Source organism: Triturus cristatus, chromosome 9, assembly GCF_964204655.1.
Source record: "Triturus cristatus chromosome 9, aTriCri1.1, whole genome shotgun sequence".
Taxonomy (NCBI): domain Eukaryota; kingdom Metazoa; phylum Chordata; class Amphibia; order Caudata; family Salamandridae; genus Triturus; species Triturus cristatus.
The window spans coordinates 180125558-180140199 of record NC_140592.1 but is presented as its reverse complement, the minus strand read 5'-3'; the positions used below and the strand labels follow the sequence as shown (position 1 = coordinate 180140199).

Genomic DNA, 14642 nt, shown 5'->3' with positions numbered 1-14642 from the left:
ATTACAAGGTATACAAGGCAATCTTGGCTGATAGTAGCAAAATGTGCTAAAACTCATAATGTAAAACCTGAAACATCACTCCAGGAGATCACTGGCTCTCACATTTCCCAGCTTTGTATTAGGAAGCTGTGGTACAGGCTGGGGAGGGGCACAGTTATAAGAACATGCCTGCCAACAATTTCCACTTTGGAAGTTTTACTTTACATGAGGTTCTATTAGCAATCAGCAAAAGGGGAAAGGGCCCACACCCAGCTAAAATCCTGGCAGAGCGCTTTAAACTTGAGCTATTACCATTGGGAAAATATATCCTGATTGTAGGCAAAGCAATTTTAAAACCAGCCAAATACCAAAATCATGGTTGGTAGCTGAGATAGTGCCACAAATAAGAAAAGTTGCAGACACAATCCTACAAATGATCACCCTATAAAACTACTAGACAAGTCCAAAATATTTTTGCATGGTTTCTACTAGCTAGACTTTCATTCTTGGACAAGTATCATGATTCTCTTCCACATTGACATGCAGGGTTTAGAAAAGGTCTAGAACAGTGGGCACTCCCCTCGTCTGCTTAGCCTTACTGGGGAAAACACATGAGCATTTCCTGTCAACAAAGACCATGCACTAAATTCACTTACTTATTCCATTGTTTTTTTCTTCAAGTAGTTGAGTTTGTGAGCACTGGTTTTCGGGAAGCCTAACAGTTAGGCAGTTCCAAAATCGCAACCCTCCTAGTTGCAGACGATTCCCTATTGGATCCTGCACGTGCCTTGCAGAATCTTTTGGACAAATTGGAGGAATGTGTCACACCAAAAGGGTTAGCCATCAACACCACTAAAGCACAGTTGATGACATTTAGACCACACAAAACTCTAGGAACATCTTTAGGTAAGACAGCTCTCTCTTCTCAAACAAGTACAAGATTATGGGTATTTGGGCATAAAAATATCATCATACCTAAAATAGAAAAATCATATTATAAAGTATTGCTAGCATTATCCTGGCTAAGCATGTGGGTGAAACCATATGCTTTGCTAGGGAGTATTGTGGTTGGCTGGTCTCTCCTGCTCTAAGAGTTCACAAAGCACAGTGCCAAATGCTTCACTCTATGGTGTGGAACTTTGGGGCCATTGTAAAGTAACATCATTGACTACATGTGAGACTGGTTTCTTGAAATGTCTCTTACGCATGCCACAGAGTACACCTAATGTCCCTCTTTTGATGTGTCTTGTTATTGTGAGCATATACTACTTACAAAAACTCAGATCACTCCTGCACTGGGCCAGGGTTTAGGGAGCCCTTGAGGTAACCCATTACAAAAAGCTTGAGTGATATGCTGGACTCAGCAGGAGACAAGTAGTGGTCAGGGGCAGTTTCTGAAATCCCTTCACATTTACATCCAAAAATATAAATAGATCGATTTATTCAGAGAGACAATCGTATCTCTAAACAAATCGATCTATTTAAGTCTAGGCTGTCCAATGCTGCCTGCCTCGCTCTGAAGCAGGAAACAGAAGCCAGGCAGTAAATCAACTATCTGCACTGTGACGAATGATGCAGGGCCGACCTTTCTAAGGCCCTTAATTGCCATTGTGATCTAGGGTTTTATCCACTGTAGGCCAGTGGCGCTGTCAGCATCACGGTTTCAGGCGTTGTAGTCTTGATCCATGCGGGATGCCAGATATCTGGCAATCACAGGAATAGATCCCACCCTTTCCCATTCATCACACTTAGAAGTGGATACGAGCATGTGTGATCTGGTTTTTTGTCCTCTGTAATGGTAAGTGTTCAAATGCTAATCTTGTGTTATGTATATTGTGCTGAGAACCCTTGTTGTGCTAACCTCCCCCACAGTGACACCCCAGGCCCTGGCTGCAGGTCACTGGCCCCTTTAGAATTGGAGCTGCTGTATTTTTTCCTCTGTGAAATTGATCCAAAAGATGAGCACGGTTCTTCTTCCCTTGCAAAGTTGATTCAAATATCTCAGTCAAGTGCAAAGGGAGAAATTTGTTCTTACAGCCAAGGCAGTTATCTGCTGTATGACTTAAAACTGGCCTTTTCTTCATGTCCTTAACATTAATGCTGAAAACGTGGGCTGATTTCCCAACAATGAATGTTACAAACATTAAGGTAATGCATGTCAGCGATTTAGTTCATCTCTTACTTTGTATGTTTTACTCAATCTTGCATTCCCCAATAGTTTTAGCTATTTCATCATGTAGTGGTTCTGTATTTTTTCGTGCATATTATTACTCCTGCATAGCACATACTTTGACTTGTGCCAGGTGTTTATGAGAGACTTTGATTGAGAGCACTGGCGCTGAGGCTGAATGCAAAGCAAAGTGCCTGTCAGTTTGGTTGGCCTCTCTGCAGAGCACACAGAACGAAGGTCATGTATTCCAGTTGCAATTGAAATTCTGTTTAAATGTGAGTGAAGGGGTACACAGATGTCAAAATATTTACAAGTAAAACCAACAGGGCCTGAGAAGTTCTATTTCGAATATTTCTTTACAGTCTTGTACATAGTTTGCTAAACACATTGCACTTAGACATAAAACAAACTGTATGTCATGAACAGATACAATTGTTTTCTTTGGGATTTGTTAGCACTTTTTAGATTACCATGAGTCAATTGTGAATATTTGCTTGAGGCAAGTCAAAGCAATACGATGTCGCCCCGAAGTGACCATAAAGCTCTTTTTCACACACATACCAAGCCACAATATTACCGTTATTTTTTTTATATTTTTTTTAGATTTTTATATAGCGCGAACTAGACCCGAAGCTATCAGGTATCAGAGCACTTTACATGAGCACCAATTTCGCTACACAAAGACACATTCATTTTGTTAGGCAGGGGAGATTAAGTGATTTGCCTAGAATCACAGGATGTTGAGCGTCGTTGTTGAGACTCTAACCCGGTTCCCCAGCTTCGAGGCCGACTGCTCTAACTGTAAGGCTACCTCCTTCTGAAGGGTTTACCTATATATTGAGCTCTTCCACCACAACCATTCTGGATTATAGATCAGTTTCGAAACAAAACCACTTTCTCATTACATTTCAAAGATGAATGACAGTGCTGTGAAGTTGACACGTTTTCATAAAACAAATGATTTGACAATACCTTTAAGAGATCCTGGGGTTAAGTGTTCCTACAGCACTGCATGTTCTCCTTGTCCCCTTGTAGCATATCAGCACACTGCATTTGTCAGAGTGGTATGGGATACAGCAAGGAGTGGCCATTTTAATACTCTGACCTTTTCTCGGTGGGATGGAGGTTAGAGTGAGAACATTGCCCCCCTGTGCCACAAAAGCTCTATTCCACTCCTAGTCTCCAGTTGTAAGGCTCTGGTTTTAACATTCTTGGCAGGGCTGATTTGTATTTGTTTTGTGTTGGGGTGTCATGAGATGTGCACAAAGTATGTGATCTTCAAAGTCTAGGAAATCAGACGAACACGCAGGTCTAGGCACAAACCCAAAAGTACAACTCTTGCTCTACAGGCTCTTTATGCAAATGTCAAGGTCAAAATATACTTGTTTTAATACTTTCATTGTATACTACATATGCAATACTCACCAGACCACCATCATATTCTCAAATGCTAAACTAATGGGTGAATCAATACTTTAAACAAAAACAACCCTGTGAAGGGCTATATTCCCATCAGAGATAAAAACAAGCACTGACAAAGCCAATTGGTCTACCTAGCATTTGAAGCTCAATAGAAAGATTAAAAACAGCCTGCTGCAGCAAACAAATAACAAACATGATTTCTTCCTGTATAAAACGCATCTAGGATATAAATAATAAATAATTTAATTTGTGATGATTCATATACTTTTGAGGTCCCATTTAGGCCTCAGCTACTCTCGGATTTAGCTGTCTGCAGGAAGACCTGTTGTTTCCATTACACACAGAGTGAGCCATTTTCATAGAGCAAGTCTCTTGGCTTCAAGTGATCGACCCAAAAATTCAACTGCAAAGGAGTTCCATGTAACATCATGTGCAAAAAAACATCTCACATTCAAGACTCAGTCAATTGAACATTGCACATGATGTTATTTGACTGTCATTTGGAGTTACAATATTGAGCGGTGTGAGCACTTCAAACCCAAAGACTTGCTGACTTAATCTTGTTCACGGTTACTGGAACCAATTGCTCTGCACTAGCACCATGGGATTGGGAAAGAAAACTCTGAGTCTGTTTGGGAGGCCCGGAGTGCTGGTATTCTCTGATTTGATACATGGTGAGGCTTTGGGTCATCCACTTGCTCATGAGTGGATGGCTTTGTTACATGACTCAGTTGCCTCCTCTTGATTCAAGGGCTTGCCCCCACACCTGAGGAGAATTTTGGTCTCATAGTATTCTTTGGACTGGATGAGTTATATTCTTCTAGCTCATACTCGAAGGGACTCTCTTCTCTTTAGTTCTAGCTACTCCATGTCCATGGGAGAGCATGTGTTTCCTTGCTCTCTATTTTTTTTTACAGTCGCTGCTGGCACAGTAACAGCGGTGGGGAGGTGGTGTAGGGTGGGTAGCCAACAGACGACAGGATAGGGAACATAAAATTAAAGTAAATAAATAAAACCACTAGTGGTTTTTAAAAAAATGTGTATTTTACTTTCCCATCATCTGTAGTCTTCAACCCCAGCCCGCCCCACCGCTGTTAACTGTGCCGGCTGTGCCTTGCTACTTATTACTTTCCTACTCTCGTTCAACCCTTGTGTGCAGTTTTCACCATCCTCTATGTTCCCCACTTGTTTCCATGTCTCTCTCCCCATGTTTAAATGTTAATTTATTTAAAAAAAAAAAAGTTTTACGATAGGCCAACAAATGTAAAGTGGTGCAGGGCTACTTGCATCCATTTCGACTCTTTCCCCACCGTTCACTAATTTTCCTTTTATTGTCCATTTCCCCCACCCTGCTCTCAGTGTTCTTAACTTTTTTCTTCACTTGTTTTTTAATGGCCTGACAGCTGCCATGTGCTGCCAGGCTGCTTGTGTCGTTTAATCACCTTTCTTATATTTTAATTTATCGTTCCAACTTAGCCATATGCCATGTTAGTACGATAAATTAAAAATGTATATACGTGTCACAACACATGCATTGCGATGGAATTCTCTCAATAGGAGGAATTTACAAAGAATGAAAAAAGTCAGGCTAACAAAATCTGGCCTTTTAAATTAGTTGGAAACATAAGTGGTGAAAGCTCCCCAAGAGTTCTTACAGTATTCACCAAATGAAGTGTTGAAGACACTATAATTGCATTGTATTATTTTCTTTATTATTTGCAACAAAAGTTCAAGTGGCAGGCGGAAGCTTCTAGGCACATCAAACCATTAAAACAAGGAGAAAAAACATAAAATAGACTCATTCTTGAATAATGACTAATTTGTGATTATGCTATGATCTATTAGGAACTTTATAGATGTTGTTGCTGCAACTAAAAGACAAATAGTTTAAATTCGTTAAATTCAAAGCTGCTGTCTACTCTGGGGAGGTGTTACACAAGAAGGACTTGCTGGCGAATGGCTCAATTTCAGAATGTTTGAGCTAGGATGGACAACTTTGGTGAGCGTATGCCCCCTTGATTTTAAAGGTTGCACTTGGTGGCCATGTTCTCTGTGTGAATGAGAACTATTTTGTTGCAAATGATTTTGTAAACTTTTCTGACAACTACTTGAGCTCTCCATAATTCTAGTACAATGATTTGCAGACTATGTTGCTGAGACCATTAACCATAAATTGTGAGGTGGCCAAATGTGCTCCCCACCATGTAAGGGAGGCATTTGTGTTGATGGTCCCTTGAGGCTCAGAGGTGTCTATAAATGACCTGGCCAGTAACAGTTTTTGATGTTCCACCACAGCAGTTTGTGCTGAGCATTGGGTTCCACCATCACTAGATACTCCAATTGACTAGTTGCTTGTAACCATTGTGTTACAAGGCAATCATGTAGGGAGTGTACGTGTAGTAGAGCATTCGATTATTGCAATACACAGGGCAATCATCCTCAACTGCTTCATTCTCATTGCCAGAAGACAATGTCTGGTAAAGGGCAAGCAGCCCCTGAAATGCCATATTGTTGTTGACTTAGCCTTTAACTGTTATTTTATTGAGTGCAGATCCCAAGAACGGTTGTTTGTTGGGGTAAGAGATGAGATTTCTTTGCATTGACGTTGAATCCTAATGTAGGAAGGAGAGAAACTGCTTGTTTAGAGCTTAGAGTGAGTAAGGCATTGCTCTGGGCTGTTGTTTACCAGTCAATTGTTCAGGAATAGATCGAAAATGTGTTGCAACCAGTGCCAGAATGGTATAAATACCAAGGGAGGTATTGTGACCCCAAAGTGTAGAACTTCAAACTGACAATGCTTTCTACTTCTCACTAACATGAGGTACTGATGGAATGCCAAGTGAATTAGGATTTGGAAGTCGGCACCATAAAGATCGAGTATTGCCATGTAGTCCCAACACGGTTCAGCAGAATGTCTCCATCATTTTTGGGAATTTGCTCTTAATAGTGATCAGGGAGATACACAGTAGGATGCAGATCTGAGTTTGTGTGAAAAGTGTGAAGGGGACTGTGTAGGTGACTGGGCTAGTGGTGGGCTTGTCTCCCTTGGATCAGTCTTCTTAGGGATAGGAAATGTCTGGAGCTCCCACAAATGTGAGATGATGTTTCTTCTTGGGGAGGTTGGCTAGATGACACTGGTGCAGTTTGAGGTGGATAAGCTCAAATTTGGCCTGAAATTGGTCTATGCAGATCTTCCTTTGCCCCACATCAGGCTGCTCACCTTGCTCTTCTTGTACTGTTGAGCCACTTTGCACCGAGACTGATAGCAGTTCCAAGAATGTCTCTGAAGTGTGGTTTTTGGGACAAAAAACTTGATCTGGACCGTCCGTTGGTGGCTGGAAACCAGTGGTGCTCTACCTGTTCCAGTGGCTAGAAAATTGGGGGTGATCTTCGATAACTCCTGGAGATTTTACACCCAAGTCAATAAAATTGTGAGTTCTTGTTTTTGGATCATTAAGACATTGAAGAAGATTCTCCCCTTTCTTCCTGAGAAGCTAATAAAATACAATACAGTCACATTTATAAAGCACCCAACTACCTTTGAAGAGGCATCCCAGCACTAATGGTGAGCATCACCCAGAGACAGAGCAGAAAAAGGCAGATGGCAGCCTTAGCAAGAATCAAAAAGAAAAGTTTTTAACAACTTTCTAAAAGCAGCTTCAGCTTCAAGTTAAGAGGAAGAGCATTCCACAACTTAGCTGTCAGAAAGGCGAAGGATCAGCCTCCTCTTCTGACCTTGTGAATGCAGGGGATGAGGAAATGTTTGAGATTATTAGATATCATTATTAGATATCAGATATTTGTTCTGTGAATATGGTTTAAAGTGGCTCCTAACGTAAAAAAAAAGGACCCTTATTATGGTAGGCTCTGACAGCTAAGGTCAGAACTTTGAACTGGATTCTTTTTTTGACTGGAAACCAGTGGAGGGCACGTAAAAGACCTGACACCGAAGATCGATGCAGAATCTTCAAAATCAGCCGAGTAGCAGCATTTTGCATGGTCTGAAGAAACTGAAAAGGCTGGAAAGCCCAAATACAGACTATTAGAGTGGTCCCGCTGGAAATTATTAGGGCGTGGACAATCATCTTTCAATACTCTATTGAGATGAGATGCTACAACCTCCTCAAAGACATCTGGGTGAGTAAACAGGAAGAGGATAGAGCCTTAACCTGGGGCTCAAAGGTCAGGCCTCAATCAACTTTCACGCCAAGGTTTCTAACCATGGGAGCAGGGCTGGGGAGTGTGGGGGCAGCACCGAAGGCCACCAAAGACTAAGTGAAGGGGAGACGTATTACTGTGGAAAAGCACCTCAGTCTTGTCTGAATTCAGTTTCAGACAGCTTGTGTTAATTCAGTCCACCACCACGGGTGTCAGTGGTCATTGCACTTATTACACCTCGCCTTGACTACTGTATTGCTCTCTATTTAAATGCCAATCAGTACTCACTAAAAAAGCTTCAGTTCAGCCACAATGTTGCTGCCCGGCTGGTCCTGGGGCTGCCTAAACACATATCAGTGAGAGAGAGCCTGAGGACTCTACATTGGTTGCTGGTGAGAAAGTGGCGTCTTTTAAAGCCCTGTGCCTGGTACATAAGGCTCTTCATCAACAGGGCTCATGTTATCTTAGGGAGGCCTATAATTTGTACACTCCCAGGATACTTCTGAGATCTGCAGGACAGAGAAAAGTGATAGTTCTGAGGTTCTCTGAAAGCAAGGTGGGGGGAACGAGCCTTTACGGTGGGAGCTGCCAGGTTGTGGAACTCTCTCCCTGAAAATATTAGGAGCCTGGAATCTTATGCCACTTTCCGCAAGCAGGTGTAAACTTGGTTATGTCTATAATTATTCTGCCTGGCTGACTCTCAGCCTTGTTTGTCTGAATGTTTCCTGCTAGGCTGATCCCCTTATTTCTGATACCTTATTTATTGACAGTGATTCAATGGCTTTTGGTTTTATGTGCTTTATAAATCTCTCAAATCTCACTTCGGCAGTCCATGTTCATGGGGACGAGACTCACCCTCTCAGCATCAAAGTTCTAACCCTTGGTTTCAAAACTTTTCTGAAGCTGAGGCTGTCTTTAATGACTGACATGGCTCTGGAACAGTTGTTAGGAGTAGACTGGTAAAGCCTATTAGGAGGTGGATCAAGGGTTGAAGCATGTCTTTCCATGAGCCGAGGCTTCATTCAATGTCGAACCCTAAAGGGAGGATCCCTGAAAGGTGTTCATGCAACCCAAGGTGTAGCCTTTGTCCTAAGTGTGAGTTTCACGGAGGTCGCTATTGAAGAATTTTCTCCAAAGTAGAAGTCATCAGGTGGTACATGCTCTGGACTTTGTTTCCATGGGTCTCCGGAGTACTGGAGAGCCCAGCCTTCTCCATCCTAGAAGGTTCCCTCAACATCTTTGACGTAGTGTACAGTTGACGGCTCAGAAGTGCCTTGGCTCTGCAATCTGTAATGTGACCAGAACTCCTCTCTTGAGGGCCAGCTATTTTTATTACACATAAAATCCTGACAGGCCAAACTAGTTGATTCCTCTTGGTCTTTCACACGATAGAGGTTGAAAATCTGATGCTGGTCCAATTACAGGAACTTGGGTTTGCAATTAGGGCAGAACTGGAACAGTGTATTCTCCATAACCCTCCCCCCAGATTTGCCCGGACAGTCTCACTTTTTCAAGGACTGTCCCAGCATCCTTACACTTTCTGCTGAAACAAAGATATGTCCCGGTTTCTGAGAGATGGTTGGGTGAGCGTGCACATTAATCACAGTGTGGCGCAGGCTCAAGTTTTCTACGACCCTCTCTTAGCGCCTGTAACAGAAGTTGAGCTGTTCAAGAGATCTCTCTTCATACCAATACAAGACGTTTGCTTGCTTAAAAAGTTGCCTCGCCTCACTCATGCAGCACAGCAGGATTTAATGAAGGATGAATAGGTGTCCAATCACCCCAAGCCAGGATCATTAGCAGCCTGCTCCTGGGTCTCATCCAATAATACAAGATATATATATATTTGTATGTTGTTTTCTACATATATGCTGCTGTCCAAGAAGAACAAGTTACTTACCTTCAGTAACGCTTTTTCTGGTGGCTACAGTATATTGCCTGTGGATTCCTCACCTTGTGAATATCCCCTGCGCCAGCAACATTCGTAAACTTTTGTAGCAGTCCACGCCGATGAGGTCGAAGACGACGTCACAGAGGTACGACTCCACTCGCGACTCCGCTGACGTCACCGGCTCCATAAGAAGACCTCGTCGGAGTGATGACGTCAGTTCCGCCCTTTTTTCCGTGCCTTCGAGGCACACAGACGGACTGACAGCAATATATACACAGCATACACAGTACATAATATACAATGCAACACACACAGTGTGGAGAATAAATTGAAAGGCAAAAGAAATAACACACTGCCTTTGATAGTAACAAATACATTTTGAAACACCATCATATACTGAAGGTATACAAGGGTGGACAATGGGGAGGCGGGTGGGTCAGTGAGGAATCCACAGGCAGATACTGTATCCACCAGAAAAAGCGTTACCAAAGGTAAGTAACTTGTTCTTCTGATGGATACATCTGCCAGTGGATTCCTCGCCTTGTGAATAGATTCCCACAGCAGTCCCCACTCCCGGAGGAGGGTGTCCACCCTTCTATACCAGAAAGTCCTGAAGGACGGAACGAGCAAAGTGTCCGTCCCTCCTCACCTCGGAATCCAAGCAGTAATGCTTTGCGAAAGTGTGGTGGGAGGCCAAAGTTGCTGCCCTACAAATGTCCTCCACAGGAACACCTCTAGACAAAGCAGAAGTGGAAGACTTCGCTCTACTGGAATGGGCTCTTAAACCCTCTGGAGGTTCCTTACCAGCCAAAGAGTAGCATACCTTGATGCACAAGACAATCCATCTGGAAAGGGTGCGCTTGTGCACCGCTCTGCCTTTCCTGCAGCCAACAAAGCCCACGAAGAGCTGGTAGTCAACTCGAAAGTCTTTTGTCCTGTCAAGGTAGAAGCTCAACGCCCTCATAGGGTCCAAGCGGCGAAGTCTCTCCTCCTACTTGGAAGGGTGAGGGGGAGGATAAAAGGTAGGAAGGGTAATGGACTGCCCCAGATGGAAGGGTGTTACCACTTTAGGCAGAAATGCAGCCCTGGTCCTGAGTACCATTCTTTCAGCATGAATGGTCAAAAACGGGAGTTTTGAACTTAGAGCTTGAAGCTCACTTACCCTCCTTGCTGATGTGATTGCAATGAGAAAACCCGCCTTAAAAGACAACAGTCTCAAAGGACACTTGTGTAAGGGCTCGAAGGGAGAACCCATAAGATAAGTTAAGACAAGGTTTAAGTCCCATTGAGGCACAATAAAGGGAGTAGGAGGAAACCTGTTTGTAAGGCCCTTAAGAAATCGTAGAACAATAGGTGATTTGAACAATGACGGCTGATCTGGCAAGCAAAGGAAAGCCGACAAAGCTGATAAGTATCCCTTAACAGTAGCCACAGCAAATCCTTGCTGAGCAAGAGAAAGGGCAAACTGCAGAATGTCAGATAAGCGAGCCCTCAAAGGATCAACTGACTTCTCTCCACACCAGATTACAAATTTAGACCACCTATAGGAATAGATAGATTTGGTGGAATGACGTCTGGCAGACAAAATTACATCTACCACATCAGACGGGAGAGAAAAAGAATTCAGGTTGCCCCGTTCAATCTCCAGGCATGAAGGTGTAAGCTCTGGAGGTGAGGGTGTAGAACCTGCCCCTCCGACTGCGAGAGGAGGTCTGCCCTCAGAGGGAGACAGAGCGGAGGGCACGAGGAGAGGTGGAGAAGATCTGTATACCACACCCTTCTTGGCCAATCTGGGGCGATCAAAATGACTTGGGCCCGGTCTTGGCGAATCTTCCTCAGAACCCGAAGAATCAAGGGTATGGGAGGACACGCGTAAAGGAGCTGTGAGCTCCAACTCAACTGAAACGCGTCCCCCAACGCTCCCTGCATCGGATACTGGAGACTGCAGAATGACGGGCAGTGAGCGTTCTCGTGAGTGGCAAACAGGTCCACCCGAGGGGTTCCCCACATCCGAAAGACGTAACGAACCACCTCCAGATGGAGCCTCCACTCGTGGTCGGCGGAGAACTGCCGACTGAGACTGTCTGCACGTACGTTCAGCACCCCGGCCAGACGATTTGCCATCAGATAAATCTGATGGTCCTGAGCCCAGGACCAAAGACACAGAGCCCGACATACAAGTCCCATGTTAATCTTGATTGTTAGCAGGGGTTAAAGGCCCACTTGGTATTATAAGATCCCAGTAATCCTGTGGTTTCATTGTTTTTCACATAGACTCTCTGGGTGCTGAAAGAAGCCACAAAGTCCGGTTGAGACTCTGGGGCAAAATGGGGCATTAGCAGAGGAATCGGGTCATGTTTTCCCTAGTCAATTCAGTTTCTTAGAGTGTGAAATACCAACCCGTATTGGGATCCTGATAGTTTTTTGTTTTGTCTTGTTAACAGTTGAGTCCGTGCATTGATAAAAGTTTGGTATCATTTCTCAAGCCTTCAAGCACTCACTTTCAAATCTGTCCTATGGCCTCTTCAATACCACATATATTATTGGGTCTGACAATATCACTTCTGCCTTACAACACAGTTCCTCTATCCGCCCTCAAACAGGGAAAGTTGGAAGCTGGGAAGATATGGCATAATGGCCAGAGCTGCTGACTTTGGAACATGGAAACCGTTTTCAAATCTCAGCGTCGCCTCAACATTCTGTGATTCTGGGCAAATCACCTGTGTCTACAAAAAACTGAATGGCACTCATGTAAAGGGCTCCAATGCCTTCGGTCGAGTTTGTGCTATATAAAACTGAAGAAAAAAATACATTGGCTTCTCGTAGCCAATCTGGTTGCCAAGGACACTGCACTGGAGGAAGCAATTTATTGATGGATCTGTCTTCTTGTGAACTGTATGCACCTTTCGTATTGTGCACCTCAAAGTATTTTTCACTGTCCTTGCTGAAAGAATACATTTGAGTTTGATCCAAAAAATTGCGTGCTTAGAGGGAAAGCAGAAATTGGTCCCTTACAGCTAAATAAAATGAGCAAATTTGACTTCTAAATGCTGCTAAACGTTATGCTTCAATGGACTCGCATTTCGGATTGGCAAACGTATGTTGCACTGTTTTAGCATTTGCCATGTTCATTTAGTATTTTGATTATGCTGAGATTTGATCTCGTGCATGATCACTTTGCAAACTGTTGCCTCACTCTGGTCTTTTATACAGAAATCATCTGCCTTGTTATGAATGGCATTCGTTAACAATTCTGAGAAAATATTTATAGCGCCTACTTAACTTTCCTCTAGGCTCTGCTTCATACTAATTCGGCGCAATTTTAAACGTTCAGAGTCATTCGAAGTCTCTGTCATACTTTAGTTGGTAACCTTCAATTCACCAATCACTACACTACAGCTTCGTTACTCTTCGAATTAGTTGAAGGGAAGTTTGGCAGAAATTCTATTAGGAAGAACTTCATTTGAAGAAGAACTGGAAACCTGAGTCAAAGCCACGCAAAAAAATGAACAGAGAATAGCAACATCTGCAAAGAATTGTCTAGAATAAGATTAATTAATGGTAGGAATGTTTTCGAGTGTTTCTTGGAATTGGGTCCGTCACATGGTCTGCATTTTCAGAGCACGCTCCATCCGTCCTGGTGCCCAGAAAACTCTTAGGGAAGCAAAGTGAAGCAAGCAGACATACCTTTCAGAAAGAGAGGGAGGGGGGGGGGGGGGGGGAGTGGAAAAGGGGAAGCTGGCCGACCAGCGGAGAGGGGAAGAGAGGGCCTTTAAATACCTCCAGCTGTACGGAAGCCATTAAAACAGAGAAAAAACACGGCAGAACAGAGCTTTCGGATAATTGTTCTATTTGGTGAGTTCTACCAAAGCATTTTCCTGCATCAAAACACCGCAGAACGGATTTACAATAGAGTAAACTTCACACCCAGCTTTTACTTTCTATGCATTGGCTGGACATTAGAAAGAGCACAGATGCTCGGCGGTTTGCACATCTGTGTGTGTTATGTCTTTGTGAGGGCGCTGTCTGTTTTGGAAACGTAACTGCGACATAACACTTCGTTATCAGCACACTGCTGCACTCCCCCACAGTAACCGAAGGCCCCAGGCCCTACAGTTTCCAAAATATCTCTCCACGTTTCTGTTGCCGGTCGTGGTCGCATACATGTTGAGAATTAGCGAGGATAATCAGCCGGGGAGGCTGTGCCAGTTTACATGTCAGTTGGCACTGTGCCACACGACACCTGCGTGCGACGTTGGACACCCCTCATTTTTTGCTAGAAAGCGCGCGCTTTTCCCCCCGGCAGCCAGCAGACATGAAACGCTCTCTGCAGCATCTGATTCGCATCAGACACAGACTCCAGCAGAAATCTTGGCCACCTGACAGAAAGTAAATGTATGGGACGCAGTCAGCCATCCCGAGCAGCTCGCGGCGCGCACCTCACAGAATAATGCGATACAGGGGGGGGGGGGGGGCGGCTGAAAGAATGCCGTGGTCGCGCGCATTTCCAGCAGAACTCCAGGATCCCACCGCAGGCCCCTGCTTGTGCTTACCTCCTGCCACCCCTCGGCTCTCCAGCTGTACACCGGGCACTCTGCAGCCTGGCAGCGCTGCTCGGAGGCGGGTCTGGAGGACTGCTTGCAGCCGGTCTCCCGGGCGCTTTTCTGGGTACCAGAGGCGCAGAACACGGCTCTCCGCTGAATTCCTCGTCCGCACGAGACCGAGCACTGAGGAGAGACACAAAGTAAGTTTGAGCATCAGAGGGTTAGTTCACGTATTATATTATTTGGTTTCTCAGATGTAATATAAGCATGTGTGAGTGACTGCACACGAGGGAAGACTATTGTATCTTAGACCAAACAAATGATGCAAGTGTGACTTCCGGAGTCAGATTTCAGGGTAAATAATCACTTCGCTCAAGGAACCATCTTTTCCTCAACAGGCATCACAGTTTCAGATTATAGCGCACAGATTGCGCCGCTTCTCTTGATAACAGGCATCGATTTCACACAAGGGTGAGAC

General features: G+C 44.1%; 1 protein-coding gene across 1 annotated transcript in view; it reads right to left on the bottom strand.

Moving 5' to 3' along the window:
• The window catches only part of ADAMTS9 (ADAM metallopeptidase with thrombospondin type 1 motif 9), an 876266-nt gene that overhangs the window by 148834 nt on the left and 712790 nt on the right, over positions 1-14642 (bottom strand). Inside the window, exon 30 of the mRNA XM_085624697.1 lies at positions 14174-14347. Coding sequence (XP_085480823.1) covers positions 14174-14347 — 174 coding nt within the window. The remainder of the gene's footprint in view (positions 1-14173; positions 14348-14642) is intronic.